This window comes from Bombina bombina, chromosome 6 (assembly GCF_027579735.1).
Source record: "Bombina bombina isolate aBomBom1 chromosome 6, aBomBom1.pri, whole genome shotgun sequence".
Taxonomy (NCBI): domain Eukaryota; kingdom Metazoa; phylum Chordata; class Amphibia; order Anura; family Bombinatoridae; genus Bombina; species Bombina bombina.
Window position 1 is genome coordinate 887,366,376 of NC_069504.1, and position 19,961 is coordinate 887,386,336.

Sequence of the window (19,961 nt, forward strand, 5' to 3'; positions counted from 1 at the left end):
TGGTGTTGTTGCATGAGGGGATGGTGTGGGATAGAGCACTGGTGGGGTATAAAGCACCAGAGAAGCAGGTGGTGGTGGAGGTGGCATAAAATAATGAGAAGGCCAAGCGGGTTGGGAGAGGTCCAAAGGCTGAGGGGAAAGGGCCCATGCTGTATTTTCTCCCAGCATGAACAGGGTGTAGTCCTCTCCCGTAATCAGAGGGGACACATTAGCTACTTGTTGGGGGATGGTGGCTAATATTGTATTCCAAAAGTGGGCTCCCAATCTTCCTCCAGGAGTTGCAAGAATGATCCTCCATAGGAGGGCCAATCCTCTTTGCCCTGAGGTTCCTCCTCATGAAGGACATCTTCACCCTGCCCTTGCAATGCTGCATGAAATATAGAAATACAATATACATTTTCATTCATAGTATACAAAAATCTTCACTTTATTATAAATACATTTATAAAAAACTTAAACATGTTTAAAATCCCAAAAAATAAAGAAATCTAAATGACACTGCATTATGATGTCTATTCATATACTGTATGTAATCGGTTGCAGCACTAATGACACAGCTGAAGTGTGCAACTAGCACTTCTGATCGGATCATCAGCATTTTCTGCAAAGAGACCAGTAGTACCTTAGAATCTTCATTTAAAAATCATCAAACATGTTTCTGTTTAAACCAAAAAAGAATGATTTCTTTAACTAGCCAAGCCCTCTACAACAAAAGAGCAGAAGTGGTGTCCTTATGATTGTAATATGTAATATTTTCTATTGTTACCCTTTGTTTAAAGGGACACTGAGCCCAATTTTTTGCTTTCGTGATTCAGATAGAGGATGCAATTTTAAACAACTTTCTAATTTACTCCTATTATCACATTTTCTTTGTTCTCTTGCTATCTTTATTTGAAAAAGAAGGCATCTAGGCTTTTTTTTTGGTTCCGAACTCTGGAGAGAGCTTTTTTATTGGTGGATGAATGTATCCACCAATCAGCAAGGACAACCCAGGTTGTTCATCAAAAATGGGCCGGCATCTAAACTTACATTCTTGCATTTCAAATAAAGCTAGCAAGAGAATGAAGAAAATTTGATAATAGGAGTAAATTAGAAAGTTGCTTAAAATTCCATGCTCTATCTGAATCACGAAAGAAAAAAATTTAGGTTCAGTGTCCCTTTAAACATAGATTCCTTACATTACAACATTGTTAGGTAGGCACTTAACATAACAATAGAACTAATTACATTTGAATAAATGGAATTATTTTTACTTTAAAAAGTTAATATCTTCTCTATATAAATCATGGAAAATAAAAATTTGTAACTTAAAGGGATACTAAACCCATTTTATTTTTGTTTTATGATTCGGATAGAGTATGCAATTTTAAGCAACTTTCTAATTTTCTCCTATTCTTAATTTTTCTTTGTTTTCTTGGTATCTTTATTTGAAAAGCATGAATTAAAGATTTGGGGCTGTCCCATTTTAGAATGAGCACCTGGGTAGCATAGCCACCAATCAGCAAGCACTATCCAGAGTGCTGAACCAAATATAGGCCGGCTCCTAAGATTTCATTCCTGCTTTTTCAAATAAAGATACCAAGAGAACAAAGAAAAATTGTTAATAGGAGTAAATTAGAAAGTTGCTTAAAATGACATGTTCTATTTGAATAATAAAACAAACAAAAAATGTGGGTTTAGTATCCCTTTAATTTTTCAATAACATGCCTTTTTGGTATGTTTATTTTTGTAATTGTTCCACACAAGCTTTTGTGAAGGTTTCTTCAAACAGTACAGTCGTAGATATAGTAAATTGTCACTTGGTGAAAGCAACTCCAAACAGGAATCCCACTATAGCGGATAACACCAAGTGTATGCAAGTACGTGAACACTTCAATAGTAAGAATACTAAGGACTTACCACACAGATTGATCTCACCGATAAATAGAAACGTCTCTTCCACGTACTCACAGTATTGGCGTGTAGCTTGCTATGCAAGTAAAGTGATGTCGGTAAGGATACGGATTTGCCGCCTGAGTAATCAACCTGCTGGGTAACGCAGGTAAGCGGCTGCTCCCAACTCCGGTGCTGTTAGGGCTCTCCAAAACCCTTTAAATCCAAGAACGAAACCAGTATAGCACAAAGTCACAGTCCCGGTGTAAGGAAAGGCAGGGAGAGAGAATATTGATTAAAAAGTAAATTTATTGCACTTGCATTAAAATAGTTACAAAGGCACAGCAAACTGTCAGAGTCCTCGGCTGACGCGTTTCCTGCCTCGTTTCCTGTGCCTTTGTAACTATTTTAATGCAAGTGCAATAAATTTACTTTTTAACCAATATTCTCTCTCCCTGCCTTTGCTTACACCGGGACTGTGACTTTGTGCTATACTATTTATGTAATTGCCTTTCTTTCATTTGCCTACTTATAACTTTTTTAAATAAAAAATCCCTTTAAAGCAGTTTAAAAAAAAATAATTATACAAACACAAGACATTTTATACTTACATGACTGCCTTTTAGAAGATGCACCAGCCATATCTCCTCCTCATAGGATCTTGGGCGCTGCTGCTGTAGGGATTCTATCTCTCAGCATCTCCTCCCAACCACTATAGACTATGCATTGCCCTCCGGGTTGACTTGCCCACTCTTCCTCCAATTTCATTTCACTCTTTAGTATACAATAAATCTGATCAACAGATATTAGAGGGTGCCTAAATCATTATGTATATTTAGAATAGCAAAAACAATTAAATGTGCAGCTATCACCATAAAAGAATAGTCTAGTCAAAATGAAATGTTCATGATTCAGATAGCGCATGCAATTTTAAGCAACTTTCTAATTTACTCCTATATTCAATTCTTCTTTGTTCTCTTGTTGTCTTTATTTGAATTTATGCTTAGTAGCCAGACCATTTTTGGTTCAGCACCTGGTTAGCGCTTGCTGATTGGTGGCTACATTAAGACACCAATCAGAAAGTGCTACCCAGGTTCTGAACCAAAAATGGTCTGGCTCCAATGCTTACATTCTTGCATTTTCAAATATAGATAGCAAGAGAACAAAGAAAATTTGATAATAGGAGTAAATTACAAAGTTGCTTAACATGATCTATCTGAATCATGAAAGTTTAATTTTTACTAAACTATTGCTTTAAATCCAAAGGGTAATGTAAGTATACAAATAACGTCTATGAGTTCTTATCCATTCTTTGAAAAACAAATCCTCCTTTATATAAGTTCATAAGTGGTGGGGGCAGCTGCTCCTTCCATGATATCCATCCCAATCATCGTTAGCTGCAAACACAAACATAAGGAGACATCACATTAATTTATGTATTTTTTTTAAAGACACGTTAGGGTATTATATCACTAATAGGAGTTTATATTATTATTTGTAAAAATGAATAGATATACATCAGCATAGTGAGACTTACAGCGTACCCTACACACTGTGTTGTGGATATATCTGAATAGGTAGTGTGGTCACTTATATTTTTTGATGTATAAAATAGATGTGAGCCAGCAAATTCTAAGCATTTCTGATCGGTATACAACTATTAATATGTGGAGTATGTCTCACTTTATTATCAGTTGTCATACGAATCAGTAATACATATAACTACAGTTATTTAGTAACAGTGAAAGGAATTACTCTTTTTTTTTCTTAATTGCCCATGGTGCAACTGTAAATATTTGGGGTATTTAGAATCTTTATTGTGATGAGATGAAACCCACCCACCTCAGTGATGCAAATTAGGGGGTGAGAGAAAGCTCAGTGTTTACTTTTTGCATTTAATTAGTTGTTCAGACGCGTGGAGGGCAGTCAATATAGTATACCCATATGAGCAGCTGGAGTCATAGTGGGCATAGCTTATGTCATTAACAGTGGGCGTAGCGTATAACTTTAGTATGGGGAATATCAGTCAATATGAGTTCATAGTGGGTGTAGCATATGATGCCATTAGTGGGCGTAGCATATAACATCAGTATGAGAAATTCCAGTTAAGCCCACATACACCATAACATGTGAGTCATAAAGGTAACGATCAGTTACTTTATTTATACAATTGTGTTATGATGAGTGATTTGAATGATTACCACTTTATTATATAAGAGAATTAAGTGAGCTCATATTATTTAATTTTTGGTATTGTATATATTCATGATCTCACAGTTTGTCTATCTCAGTTGGAGAACATTGTAGACACATCCAATGAAAGATATCAATCAATTTAGAGTGAGATTGGTTGCTATAAACAGGACTCCAGCAATGTAGCATGTTAAGTGTGAAGAAACGGCGTAGTGACGCTGAAAAACACGTAGAACATGTGTGTGTACTAAGCTTAAATGACACACTTGTTTTTTTATCTGTTTTTAAAGTTGTATTAGAGTGATTTTAGCTTACACACTGTTTGGAGTCAGTTGATAACCATAAATTCAGAACAAAAGTTAGCAGTGTACTTTCTACCAGGAGGAGAGACGGGTTGTCGGTGAGCTAAGGCACTGTGATCTCTCATCAGACTACACTTAGCACAATTTGGTTCTTCCAATTTTGTGAATATAAAATAATCATGGTATCATATGGTGGAGGCTCATTGTGGGATTTCTACACTAGGAGGCGCCTTTCCTTTTTTCTTTGGGTTTGTTTCATTTTCTCTTTCACCACCTGCCGGCAGTCTCGGCACCGGTGCTTAATACTTTCTATGGTGTGTTGGTGATTGTCACTCTTATGAAAGCCTCTCCGATTTGCTCCCATAGTCTATTTCTAATAATCCAGGCCAAATTATGCCTCTCCAATTGTGGGGTCTCTGCACCTATGCTTTATTAGAGCCAATTTCTTTCCTCATTCTAGCCTCCTATCAGCTTAGTACACATGAACAACTTACATAACAACTTACATAAGATCCTCATGAACACTAAAGCCAACAGGAGTATAATAATTATTCATGTGCGTTAAACCATAGTAATTATATTATGGTGCGTTATGTATATATTTTATATAAAATATTGAAAAAATATTATTTAGAATTGTTAATATGTTTTTAATTATTATAACATATAATTAAATATTATAATAATTTAATATACGTTTTAAGAATCTCTATAGTATTTTTTTTTTTTAGTAATAATATTTTTAAATATTTTTTATGAAATAAATACATAACACATCCTAATAGAACTAATTTCGGGTTTTAGCATTATTTTACTGCTGCTGGCTATAGCACATACACTTAACCCAACAGGAGTTATACTAGGTTGCGTTATATATCTAATTCATCAGTTGTAATAAAGTTGTGCTGTAACTTACTTTTTAATATACAGTAGATACGAAATTCATATATCCCGTGCTCTGCCGCCCACATCAAAAGTCAATTTTTCTGTGCGCTAAAGGTATGAATTGTTCTCCAATAAGCGCTTTAGCTACAACAAAAGTACCATATAGGAAGATTGCTGATTGGACAACAATTCAAACCATTAGCTCACAGAAAAATTTACTTTTGAAGGGGGCAGCAGAGCACTGCAGTATATGAATTTCATATCTATATTAAAAAGCAAGTTATAGAGCATCTTCATTACATCTGATGAATTAAACTTCATATAAAATATCACTAACATTCTGGATCTGTTATTAAAAAGGGGAGAGTTTACCATCACTAGACTGTGTGAAACTGTATCAAATTGTAAAATAAAGTTGTTGGGTTTTTTTTCAGTAACTTCTGTATAACGTCTATTTCCTTAGAAGAACTTGTTGATTCCGTAGTCTCCCCTATTTTCTTCAAAAAAGTTGGCAACCCTATATTTAAGACATATGGGAATTACTATTATTTTGTTTTGCTATGATGTTATTTAAAAGGAATTAAAAGCCAAAATTAAACTTGTAGTAGGAAAAGATGTGGAACAAAAGAGGGCGACCCCTAGTGCAAATCAGTTATGAAGATATATTGAGTATCAACTTAGTAACAAGGGAATACTCACAAATTGTATTGCACACTTTAGTGCAAATGGAGCATACTAGGTATATTATGGTGACCTAGTGCACATTTAAACCAGGGTAGTGCTGCTGCAGTGGGAGATGAACTCCAAGTAAGCTGTGGATGAACTTCAGGACCGAAAAACAGAAGACTCCAGTAAAAAGTGGATATAACAGATTTAATAAAAACAAGTGGTTTTAAAAAAACACAGATCAGACAATGAACCTGTGTTAAAAACAATGCTACGCGTTTCTAAGCGCTGAACGCGCTTTTTCCTCAGGCAAATTAAACTTGTATAGGTCAGCTACACCGTGATATTTTAAGGAACACTAAGGGATTTTTTAAAATCACTTTTATTATCAAATGTACTTTGTTCTCTTAGCATGCTTTGTTGAAAGGCATTCCTAGGTAGGCTCAGGAGCCGCAATGCACTAATGGGAGCTTGTTGGTGATTGGTGGCTATGCACATATGCCTCTTCTCATTTGCTTACCAGGTGTGTTGAGTTAGCTTCCAGTAGTGCATTGCTGCAGTGGAGCTGACTTTAAGGTCTTAAGATTTATCAAGCCTCCTTCTCCGCTTCCAATGCAGATTCTCACATGAGAACCTGCAGTCAGGATTTATCAAGCAGTGATCAACAGACCACTGCTTTCTACCCTCTTCTCCACCTCTTAGGTGAAGAATTTCAACCTCCCTGGTCTCGTCCGACTGGGGAGATTGACAGCTTCTGCCCGCGTGTGATTGGCTGTGAGCAGGCAGGAGGCAGTGTTGCACGCAAAAGCAAAATAGCGTTCGTGTGCAATGCTGAATTCTATTAACTGATTGCTGCCCGCCAGAGGCGAGCTGGGGCGGACAGGGGCGAATATATACACCTCTATCCGTCGTCGCTTGATAAATCGAGCCATATTTATGTGTTTTATTCCTTTGCCGGGGTTAAACAAATAGTTATATGCAAGCATTAGTGCAATAATAAAATGTGTCAGCACACTAGAGTCTTACTGATTACTTCACCAAAGTGTATGCTTTTTGTTTTCCTGAGTCTTCCTCTAACTGGATAAATGTAATTGTTTAATGGTTTTCCTGTGATCTTCCTAAAGGCATACTCATTAATCAGGTCTCTGAATTACTTTATTGTACCACCTTAATAGGGCAAAGTGCATTCCAAACCAGATGTACCTATGATGTATTCACCTCTGATGGATGTCTGATTTACCGTGCAGAGCAGGAAATAGAGTGCTGTGGACCACGGTTTAACCTGCAAGTCCAAAATCTTCAGGGTTATAATGTTATGAATCTTCTTCTGCCCAACTCATGCTGGGGGATACAGGTAACAAATGGAAGTAATAAATTATAGGAGAAAACAATGGAATTCAATGAGCAGGTGAAAGACTTGCAAAGAATACTTCATGACCTTAAAGGGACATTAAACTCTTTGAGATGGTATTATAAACTGATAAATTGTGTGTGTGTGTATATATATATATACTGTATATACTGTATATACTGTATATATATATATATATATATATATACACACACTCTGCAATATACTTTCATTATTTAATTGTCCTCTACTCCTGTAATTCAATTCTGAAATTGTAAGCTTTTCGCTTCCTGTTATGAATGGAAATGCAGAACACTGTTATATTTCACACAGCCATTGGCTGCACACTCTAGTGACCTATTTATAACTGTCCCTAATTGACCATAGCAGAAAAGGTAACCTAAGTTGCAGCATGGCAGCTCCCATTGTTTTATAGACACTAAGGGGCCGACTTTGCCCCTGTTTCCGTGCAAGCCAGAAACAGAAGTTATGAAGCAGCGGTCTAAAGACTTGTCCGCCTGCGCTGAGGTCGCGGACAGAAATCAACCCGATCGAATACGATCAGGCTGATTGACACCCCCTGCAAGCACTGCTGGTGCAATGATAAATGCCGAGAGCGTATGCTGTCGGCATTTATCGATGTGCAGCGGACATGATACACTACATCGTATAATGTCAGCTCGCACTATGCTAAATCTACCCCTAAAACTTTACACTTATTTTGTCAATATTTAAACAGCTAATGAAACTTTAAAAATATATCTTCATGTTATTCTCAGACTAATCTTTTCATTAAATGCATCTTTTTATCTAGCATGTATTTAGTGTTTAATGTCCCTTTAAATGGACATAAAGGGGCCTAGTTATCAAGCCGTCAACCTCAAATACGCTGGAATTCCGCAGCGTATTTGTGGCGAGGCTGATTCGCCTTAGTTATCAAAGGCTCGAGACCGGCAAAAGTAGAATTTTGTGACGTAAACTTCGATCCGCCGGACTCAGTCCGACACAGATCGATTCTTACGTCACTCCAGATGTTCCGCACACAAGTGCGGCACATTCTCACTACTTTTGCTAGTTATCAAAAAACTAGCAGGTACGCTCGGCACTTTTACGGCCCAGCGTACCTGGTTTTCAAAGCGCCAGCCTGGAGGCGGCGGATCCCATAGGAATCAATGGGAGTCTGACCATAGCGAAAGTACAAGTTCGCTGCTGACAGACATCCCATTGATTCCTATGGGAGCTGTCTACACCTAACACCCTAACATGTACCCCGAGTCTAAACACCGCTAATCTGACCCCCCCCTACACCGCCGCAACTAAATAAAGTTATTACCCCCTAAACCGCCGCTCCCGGAGCCCACCGCAACTATAATAAATGTATTAACCCCTAAACCGCCGCTCCCTGAACCCGCCGCAACCTATATTAAATGTATTAACCCCTATCCTGCCCCCCCTACACCGTTGCCACCTATAATAAATTTATTAACCCCTATCCTGCCCCCCACTACGCCGCCGCCACTGTAATAAAATTATTAACCCCTAAACCTAAGTCTAACCCTAACCCTAACGCCCCCCCTAACTTAAATAATTAATTAAATAAATCTAAATAAATTAACTCTTATTAACTAAATGAATCCTATTTAAAACTAAATACTTACCTTTAAAATAAACCCTAATATAGCTACAATATAATTAACCCCTTAATGACCGAGGACGTGCAGGGTACGTCCTCAAAAAAAAGGCAGTTAACGCCTGAGGACGTACCCTGCACGTCCTCGGTTTGGAAAGCAGCTGGAAGCGATCCTGCTCGCTTCCAGCTGCTTTCCGGTTATTGCAGTGATGCCTCGATATCGAGGCATCCTGCAATAACCATTTGTAGCCATCCGGTGCAGAGAGAGCCACTCTGTGGCCCTCTCTGCACCGGACATTAACGGCTACGTTCGGTGGTGGGTGGGAGCCGGTATGGGAGGTGGGTGGCGGCCATCGATGGCCTTTGTGATGCGGAGGGGGGGCGGGATCGGGGGCGGGGACGACCGGGGGGACGCGCACGGACGCGCGCGCGTGCACGGGGAGGCCGGGCGGGCGCGTGCACGGGGAGGGAGCGGGTGGGAACCACTACCTACAGAAAATGTTTATGTTAGAAGTGGGGATCAAAGGGGTTAATATGGTTTTTTTTGGTGATCGGTTTGGCTGGTGGGGTATTGGACTGTGGGGGGGAAGCTACACTACAGAAACAAAAAGTAAAACATAAAAAATAAAACATTTTTATTTGCAAACTGGGTACTGGCAGACAGCTGCCAGTACCCAAGATGGCCCCAATAAGGCAGAGGGGGAGGGTTAGGGAGCTATTTTGGGGGGATCAGGGAGGTTGGGGGCTAAGGGGGGACCCTACATAGCAGCATATGTAAATATGCTTAAAAAAAAATTTTTTTTTTTTTTTTATACCTTTTATTTTAGTACTGGCAGACTTTCTGCCAGTACTTAAGATGGCGGGGACAATTGTGGGGTGGGGGAGGGAAGAGTGCTGTTTGGGAGGGATCAGGGGGTGGGATGTGTCAGGTGGGAGTCTGATCTCTACACTAAAGCTAAAATTAACCCTGCAAGCTCCCTACAAACTACCTAATTAACCCCTTCACTGCTGGCCATAATACACATGTGATGCGCAGCAGCATTTAGCGGCCTTATAATTACCAAAAAGCAACGCCAAAGCCATATATGTCTGCTATTTATGAACAAAGGGGATCCCAGAGAAGCATTTAAAACCATTTGTGCCATAATTGCACAAGCTGTTTGTAAATAATTTTAGTGAAAAACCTAAAGTTTGAAAAAGTGAACAATTTTTTTTTATTTGATTGCTTTTGGCGGTGAAATGGTGGCATGAAATATACCAAAATGGGCCTAGATCAATACTTGGGGTTGTCTACTACACTACACTAGAGCTAAAATTAACCCTAGAAGCTCCCTACATGCTCCCTAATTAACCCATTCACTGCTGGGCATAATACACGGTTGGTGCGCAGTGGCATTTAGCAGCCTTCTAATTACCAAAAAGCAAAGCCAAAGCCATATATGTCTGCTATTTATGAACAAAGGGGATCCCAGAGAAGCATTTACAACCATTTATTCCATAATTTCATGAGTTGTTTGTAAATAATTTCAGTGAGAAACCTAAAGTTTGTGAAAAAATTTGTGAAAAAGTAAAATAATTTTTTTATTTGATCGCATTCGGCGGTGAAATGGTGCCATGAAATATACCAAAATGGGCCTAGATCAATACTTTGGGATGTCTTCTAAAAAAAAATATATACATGTCAATGGATATTCAGAGATTCCTGAAAGATATTAGTGTCCCAATGTAACTAGCGCTAATTTTGAAAAAAAGTGGTTTGGAAATGGCAAAGTGCTACTTGTACTTATAGCCCTATAACTTGCAAAAAAAGTAAAGAACATGTAAACATTGGGTATTTCTAAACTCAGGACAAAATTTAGAAACTATTTAGCATGGGTGTTTTTTGGTGGTTGTAGATGTGTAACAGATTTTGGGGGTCAAAGTTAGAAAAAGTGTGTTTTTTTTCCATTTTTTCCTCATATTTTATAATATTTTTTATAGTAAATTATAAGATATGATGAAAATAATGGTATATTTTGAAAGTCCATTTAATGGCAAGAAAAACGGTATATAATATGTGTGGGTACAGTAAATGAGTAAGAGGAAAATTACAGCTAAACACAAACACCACAAAAATGTAAAAATAGCCTTGGTCCCAAACGGACAGAAAATGGAAAAGTGCTGTGGTCATTAAGGGGTTAATAATTATATTATAGCTATCTTAGGATTTATATTTATTTTACAGGTAACTTTGTATTTATTTTAGCTAGTTAGAATAGTTATTAAATAGTTATTAACTATTTAATAACTACCTAGCTAAAAGAAATACAAAATTACCTGTAAAATAAATCCTAACCTAAGTTACAATTAAACCTAATACTACACTATCATTAAATTAACTAAATAAACTACCTACAAATAACTACAATTAAATACAATTACATAAACTATCTAAAGTACAAAAAATAAAAAAAGCTAAGTTACAAAAAATAAAAAAATAAGTTACAAACACGTTAAAAATATTACAACAATTTTAAGCTATTTACACCTAATCTAAGCCCCCTAATAAAATAACAAACCCCCCAAAATAAGAAAAATCCCTACCCTATTCTAAATTAAATAAATTTCAAAGCTCTTTTACCTTACCAGCCCTTAAAAGGGCCATTTGTGGGGGCATGCCCCAAAAAGTTCAGCTCTTTTGCCTGTAAAAGAAAAATACAACCCCCCCAACATTAAAACCCACCACCCACATACCCCTAATCTAACCCAAACCCCCCTTACAAAAACCTAACACTAATCCCCTGAAGATCATCCTACCTTGAGTCGTCTTCACTCAGCCGAGCCACCGATGGAACTGAAGAGGACATCCGGAGCGGAAGAAGTTAATCCTCCAAGCGGCGCTGAAGAAATCTTCCATCCGATGAAGTCATCATCCAGGCGGCGCTGAAGAAGTCTTTGATCCGGCCGATGTCATCTTCCAAGAGGCGCTGAAGAGGTCTTCTATCCGGGCGATGTCATCTTCCAAGCCGGGTCTTGAATCTTCCTTCCGCCGACGCGGAACCACCTTCTTCACCGACGGACTACGACGAATGACGGCTCCTTTAAGGGACGTCATCCAAGATGGCGTCCCCTCAATTCCGATTGGCTGATAGGATTCTATCAGCCAATCGGAATTAAGGTAGGAAAATCTGATTGGCTGATGGAATCAGCCAATCAGATTCAAGTTCAATCCGATTGGCTGATCCAATCAGCCAATCAGATTGAGCTCGCATTCTATTGGCTGATCGGAACAGCCAATAGAATGCGAGCTCAATCTGATTGGCTGATTCCATCAGCCAATCAGATTTTTCCTACCTTAATTCCGATTGGCTGATAGAATCCTATCAGCCAATCGGAATTGAGGGGACACCATCTTGGATGACGTCCCTTAAAGGAGCCGTCATTCGTCGTAGTCCGTCGGTGAAGAAGGTGGTTCCGCGTCGGCGGAAGGAAGATTCAAGACCCGGCTTGGAAGATGACTTCGCCCGGATAGAAGACATCTTCAGCGCCTCTTGGAAGATGACATCGGCCGGATCAAAGACTTCTTCAGCGCCGCCTGGATGATGACTTCATCAGATGGAAGATTTCTTCAGCGCCGCTTGGAGGATTAACTTCTTCCGCTCCGGACGTCCTCTTCAGTTCCATCGGTGGCTCGGCTGAGTGAAGACGACTCAAGGTAGGATGATCTTCAGGGGATTAGTGTTAGGTTTTTGTAAGGGGGGTTTGGGTTAGATTAGGGGTATGTGGGTGGTGGGTTTTAATGTTGGGGGGGGTTGTATTTTTCTTTTACAGGCAAAAGAGCTGAACTTTTTGGGGCATGCCCCCACAAATGGCCCTTTTAAGGGCTGGTAAGGTAAAAGAGCTTTGAAATTTATTTAATTTAGAATAGGGTAGGGATTTTTCTTATTTTGGGGGGTTTGTTATTTTATTAGGGGGCTTAGATTAGGTGTAAGTAGCTTAAAATTGTTGTAATATTTTTAACGTGTTTGTAACTTATTTTTTTATTTTTTGTAACTTAGCTTTTTTTATTTTTTGTACTTTAGTTAGTTTATGTAATTGTATTTAATTGTAGTTATTTGTAGGTAGTTTATTTAGTTAATTTAATGATAGTGTAGTATTAGGTTTAATTGTAACTTTGGTTAGGATTTATTTTACAGGTAATTTTGTATTTCTTTTAGCTAGGTAGTTATTAAATAGTTAATAACTATTTAATAACTATTCTAACTAGCTAAAATAAATACAAAGTTACCTGTAGAATAAATATAAATCCTAAGATAGCTATAATATAATGATTAATTATATTGTAGCTATCTTAGGGTTTATTTTACAGGTAAGTATTTATTTTTAAATAGTAATAATTTATTAAAGTATAGTGTAGTGTTAGGTGTAATTGTAACTTAGGTTAGGATTTATTTCACAGGTACATTTCTCTTTATTTTAGCTAGGTAAGCTATTAAATAGTTAATAACTATTTAATAGTTATTGTACATGGTTAAAATAAATTGAAAGTTACCTGTCAAATAAATATAAATCCTAAGATAGCTAGAATATAATTCTTATTTATATTGTAGCTATATTAGGGTTTATTTTAAAGGTAAGTATTTAGTTTTAAATAGGATTCATTTAGTTAATAAGAGTTAATTTATTTAGATTTATTTAATTAATATTTAAGTTAGGGGGGCGTTAGGGTTAGACTTAGGTTTAGGGGTTAATATCTTTATTACAGTGGCGGCGGCGTAGTGGGGGGCAGGATAGGGGTTAATAAATTTATTATAGGTGGCGACGGTGTAGGGGGGGCAGGATAGGGGTTAATAGGTTTAATATAGGTTGCGGCGGGTTCATGGAGCGGCGGTTTAGGGGTTAAACTATTTATTTAGTTGCGGAGAGGTGCGGGATCAGCAGGATAGGGGTTAATAATTTTATAATAGAGGGCGACGGTGTAGGGGGGGCAGGATAGGGGTTACTAGGTATACTGTAGGTGGCAGCGGTGTCCGGGAGCGGCGGTTTAGGGGTTAATACATTTATAAGAGTTGCGGCGGGGTCTAGGAGCGGCGGTTTAGGGGTTAGTAACTTTATTTAGTTGCGGGGGGCTCTGGGGGCGCCGGTATAGGGGGTAGAACAGTGCAGTTTAGTGTGAGTGCTTAGTGACAGGCTAGCAATAAAGCTGGGAAAAAGCCGAAGGGCAGCGAGATCGGATTAGTGATAACTGTCACAGTCCGCTGCTCATCGCCCTGCGGCTTTTTGACAGCTTTATTTGATAACTTAGGCGAACGTATTCAAGGTCCGCGGCGGCGAAGGTAGGCGAGCTTAGGCGGACGTATTGGGCCGGCGAAGCCAGAAAAGTAGACGGCTTGATAACTACCCCCCAAAGGATAAAGTTAAACTTTCATGATTTTGATTGAGCATGCTATTAAAGGGAAAAAAAACTTTCCATTTACTTCTGATAACAAATTTACTTTGTTCTATTTCTTGGTTTCCTTTGTTGAAGAGTATATGTAGGTAGGCTCAGGAGTGTTCATGAGTCTGAGCACTATATGGCAGCAGTGTTTAAAGCAAAGCAAATAGTGCCCAAGACACATACACACTCCTAAGCATATCAAGATCTACTGTGAAAAGGGTATGATGAAATCGTAATAATTATTCATAACATTTCACAGTCTCATCACAACTCATACACTTGCAGATGTTTCTTTAGTTGTTGGAATCTACCAAAACACAAATTTAAAGGGACATGAAACAAAATTGTTCTTTCATGATTCATGTAAAGCATACAATTCTTTTTTTAAAAAGCTTTACAATTTATTTTTGTTATAAAGATAACTTTGTTGTCATTGTATTCTTTGTTGAAGAGAATATCTAGGTTGGTAGGTTGTGTGTATAGGAAACACCACGTAGCAACAGTTACTTTTAATCACTAGGTGGCAGCAGTGTTTGCATAATTTATAAATTGCTGCCATTTAGTGCTGCAAACATGTACGTGCTCCTGAGCCTACCTATCTGCTTTTTCAACAAAGGATACAGAGAAAATAAAGTAACTTTGACAATAGAAGTAAATTGGATATTCTTTTAAATGTTATGCTCTATCGAATCATGAAAGAAAAAAAAAAATAGAATTTCATCTTCCTTTAATGTAGTTTCAAAATACAAATTTAAAAACATACAGAAAATAAGAAAATGTGGGTGCTGCCTGTCACAGTCACCCTCCCCAGTGAGGTTCGGCACTCCAGAATGCTTCATTGCGTTCTGAAGGAGGGAGGGAGCTAATCACTGCACTTTTAGGTTCAGCCCCCGTTTTTTTTTTTTTTTGCAAATTGAGTGAGGTCTACCATGCAGTGTGAGGCTCGATATGATATTTCACACCACGCCAGCGAATTGTAAGTTATTTGGCCCCTAGTGAGATTCTTATACATAGACACACATTTCCAATTATTATTAGTTATTTGTAGAGCGCCAACAGGTTCTGCAGCGCTAAATGAGATCCAGACCTGCAAACGCACTTCTAGTGGAATCCAAATGCAAATACATATTCTTCTATACAGACACAAACACACATCTAGAGAATGTAGATGTCTCTCAGGTGCATAAGATAAATTGCAGGTACGCAACTACACATATATTTTCTGATTAAAAAATGTACTCATTTTTTTTCTCCATCACTCATAACACTCCAGTTACAAAACACTCCTCAAACAGCACAAACCTTTGTAGAAAAATAAAAGGTATATTTTTCAAAAAAAATAAAATAAATAAAATTAAATGTCAGTTTTGGTTTTACTTTCCACAATTTGACAGCCCCAAGTACCTGGTCTATTCCAATCCATCAGAAAATGTGTACAAAGTGCTTTGCTATGACTTTTCAGTGTGTTTTGAGATTCTTAGCAATTTCAATCTATTCAGAAATTGTTGTTGCATAGTTTTGTATATATATATATATATATATATATATATATATATATATATATATATATATATATATATATATATATATATATATATATATATAAAAGCAAAGTCCCATTATGAATCCGCCCTCCTGAGGTCAACCACCTAGTTAGTCTGCTTGTGTATAATAGAATTCCAAAAAACTGCAACAAACCAGGATTTACATCAAAGCATATAGTCAAATTTATTGACGTTTAAGGGATATATCTCCCCAACCACTAATCGCAATTATTATCAAAACAGATTATGTCAGGCACGTCCTATAAAAAGTGTCAGTTAAGGACCAAGGACATGCCCTCTGGAGTTTCAAGTGGTGGAAGCGAACGTGATCGCTTCCAGCCATTTTCAAGGTATTGCAGTGAGAGGGCTCACTCTGTGGCCATCTCTGCATCAGCCAGCGATGGTGCCGATCATTGGTGGGTGGGAGCCATAGCAGGGAGGCGGGTGGGTGGCCCATTGCTGGTCGATTTCCAGTTACTGTGTCCCTCAAGTGCGCACAATTGTGCAGGAGTGCGCGAGGGGGCATGCGCACGTATTTGTGGGGGCACATACGCGCGTGCACGCTACATTTATATTAGAAGAAATGTATGGGAAGGAGGGAGAGGGAGGGGGAATACATTTTGAAAGGGAAAGGGATCTGGGAGGAGGGTAGGGAATTGAGGAGGGGGCAGCTACACTACAGAAAAATTATGTTTCAGCTAAAAAAAAAACAACACAATTTTGCCAGCAAACTGGGTACTGGCAGACAGCTGCCAGTACCCCTTATGGTGGCATATAAGTAGAGGGGGAGGGTTAGAGAGCTGTTTGGGGGGGTCAGGGAGGTTAGGGGCTAAGGGGGGATATAACACTGCAGAATAAACATTAAAAAAATGCCTTTTATTTTAGTACTGGCAGATTTTTCTGCCAGTACTTAAGATGGCAGTGACAATTGTAAGGTGGAGGAGGGAAGATAGCTGTTTGAGAGGGGTCAGGGAGGGATCAGGGGGTGGGATGTGTCAGGTGGGAGGCTGATCTCTACACTAAAGCTAAAATTAACCCTACAAGCTACCTAATTAACCCCTTCACTGCTGGGCATAATACAAGTGTGGTGCGCAGCAGCATTTAGCGGCCTTCTAATTACCAAAAAGCAATGCCAAAGCCATATTTGTCTGCTATTTCTAAACAAAGGGGATCCCAGAGAAGCATTTACAACCATTTGTGTCATAATTGCACAAACTGTTTGTAAATAATTTCAGTGAGAAACCTAAAAAGTGATTTTTTTTATTTGATTGCATTTGGCGGTGAAATGGTGGCATGAAATATACTAAAATGGGCTTAGATCAAAACTTTGGGTTGTCTTCTAAAAAAACATATACATACATGTGAAGGGTTATTCAGGGATTCCTGACAGATATCAGTGTTACAATGTAACTATTGCTAATTTTGAAAAAAAAAAATGGTTTGGAAATAGTAAAGTACTACTTGTACTTATTGCCCTACAACTTGCAAAAAAGCAAAGAACATGTAAACATTGGGTATTTCTAAACTTAGGACAAAATTTAGAAACTATTTAGCATAGGAGTTTTTTGGTGGTTGTAGATGTGTAAGAGATTTTGGGGGTCAAAGTTAGAAAAAGTGTGTTTTTTTTTCATCATAATTTTATTAAAAAAAAAAAAAAGTAAATTATATGATATGATCAAAATAATTATATCTTTAGAAAGTCCATTTAATGGCGAGAAAAACTGTATATAATATGTGTGGGTACAGTAAATGAGTAAGAGGAAAATTACAGCTGAACATAAACACTGCAGAAATGTAAAAATAGCTCTGGTCTCTAATGGTAAGAACATTTAAAAATGGTCTGGTCACTAAGGGGTTAAATCAGTGATGGCCAACCTTAGCACCCCAGATGTTTTGAAACTACATTTCCCATGATACTTAGGCCCTCTGTAGTCTAGCTGAACATCATTGTAAACGTAGTCCCGAAACACCATCAGTGCCAGTGTTAGCCACACAAAAGTTATAAGAGATCAAAAATATGAGAACTCGAGTGTTAGGGAAAAAAAGCCGCCAAAGTACTTTAACATTGCGATACATACAGATACATTGCTAAATATTTATTTGTATGTGTGTGTATATATATATATATATATATATATATATATATATATATATATATATATATATATATATATGTGTGTGTGTACATAAATATTAATGTATTTATATGTGTGTATATGTATTAACAGACACATATACACATATAAACACATAAATAGATATGAACACACATATAGACATATATGTAAGTGCATTAGAGCCCTTTGCCATTAAGTAGATGAAAACATGATAAAACATATATATGCAATATTCATATTTAATAAATATTTTAATTATGTATTAACTGTAAATATTTTACATTTGCTAATGCGAATATGCTATGTTGTTTGCACGATGGGTGTTTTTATCAACAATTTTTTTTATCCATTGATTTCTATGTGATTGTGTTTGCACGATAGTTGGGTTTTAGGTTTTTTCGACTTTTTTTTTCTTCATTAATTTTTATGGGGGAATACATTAACGTGCACGTGATAATCTAAGTTGGGAATTTTGGCGCTCATCAGGTTATCGCTTGTACAATTTATTTTTAACTTAAAATACCAGCGCAACCTGACTAACAAAAAAAGCTTAACTCTAGCGAAGTGCATTTTACTGCACCACTTGTAATCTAGCCTTTAGTTATTCATATTCTTTATATATATCACATTTATTTACCGCATTGATCTAATTTGGTATTAGTAGAATATTTACTAATCTGATTTAAAATCTCATCTGCTTCTGTGTAAATTAGCGTGCCAGAGCTGCCCTCCTTCCCTTCTCCTTTATAACCTCACGCTGGAGCCTGGCCTGTCACCTTTCTAAGGCCTAGATTTGGAGTTTGGCGGTAGCCGTGAAAACCAGCGTTAAAGGCTCCTAACGCTGGTTTTAGGCTACCGCCGGTATTTGGAGTCAGTCAAAAAAGGGTCTAACGCTCACTTTTCAGCCGCGACTTTTCCATACCACAGATCCCCTTACGTCAATTGCGTATCCTATCTTTTCAATGGGATCTTTCTAACTCCGGTATTTAGAGTCGTGTCTGAAGTGAGCGTTAGAAATCTAACGACAAAACTCCAGCCGCAGAAAAAAGTCAGTAGTTAAGAGCTTTCTGGGCTAACGCCGGTTCATAAAGCTCTTAACTACTGTACTCTAAAGTACACTAACACCCATAAACTACCTATGTACCCCTAAACCGAGGTCCCCCCACATCGCCGCCACTCGATTAATTTTTTTTAACCCCTAATCTGCCGACCGCCACCTACGTTATACTTATGTACCCCTAATCTGCTGCCCCTAACACCGCCGACCCCTATATTATATTTATTAACCCCTAACCTGCCCCCCACAACGTCGCAGCCAGCTACCTACAATAATTAACCCCTAATCTGCCGACCGCAAAGAGCCGCCACCTACATTATAGCTATGTACCCCAATCTGCTGCCCCTAACACCGCCAACCCCTATATTATATTTATTAACCCCTAATCTGCCCCCCTCAACGTCGCCTCCACCTGCCTACACTTATTAACCCCTAATCTGCCGAGCGGACCGCACCGCTACTATAATAAAGTTATTAACCCCTAATCCCCCTCACTAACCCTATAATAAATAGTATTAACCCCTAATCTGCCCTCCCTAACATCCCCGACACCTAACTTCAATTTTTAACCCCTAATCTGCCGACTGGAGCTCACCGCTATTCTAATAAATGTATTAACCCCTAAAGCTAAGTCTAACCCTAACACTAACACCCCCCTAAGTTAAATATAATTTTAATCTAACGAAATTAATTAACTCTTCTTAAATAAATTATTCCTATTTAAAGCTAAATACTTACCTGTAAAATAAATCCTAATATAGCTACAATATAAATTATATTTATATTATAGCTATTTTAGGATTAATATTTATTTTACAGGTAACTTTGTATTTATTTTAACCAGGTACAATAGCTATTAAATAGTTAAGAACTATTTAATAGCTAAAATAGTTAAAATAATTACAAATTTACCTGTAAAATAAATCCT

General features: G+C 37.8%; 1 protein-coding gene across 10 annotated transcripts in view; it reads left to right on the forward strand.

Moving 5' to 3' along the window:
• LOC128663865 (phospholipid scramblase 3) overlaps nt 1–19,961 on the forward strand; it is a 201,994-nt gene that overhangs the window by 165,734 nt on the left and 16,299 nt on the right. For 8 of the 10 annotated variants that reach the window (XM_053718416.1, XM_053718414.1, XM_053718417.1 and 5 more), the window contains one exon: nt 7,094–7,272. The exons of the other annotated variants lie outside the window; for them this stretch is intronic. In XM_053718416.1, the coding sequence (XP_053574391.1) occupies nt 7,094–7,272 (179 nt within the window). The remainder of the gene's footprint in view (nt 1–7,093; nt 7,273–19,961) is intronic. 10 annotated transcript variants of the gene reach the window in all.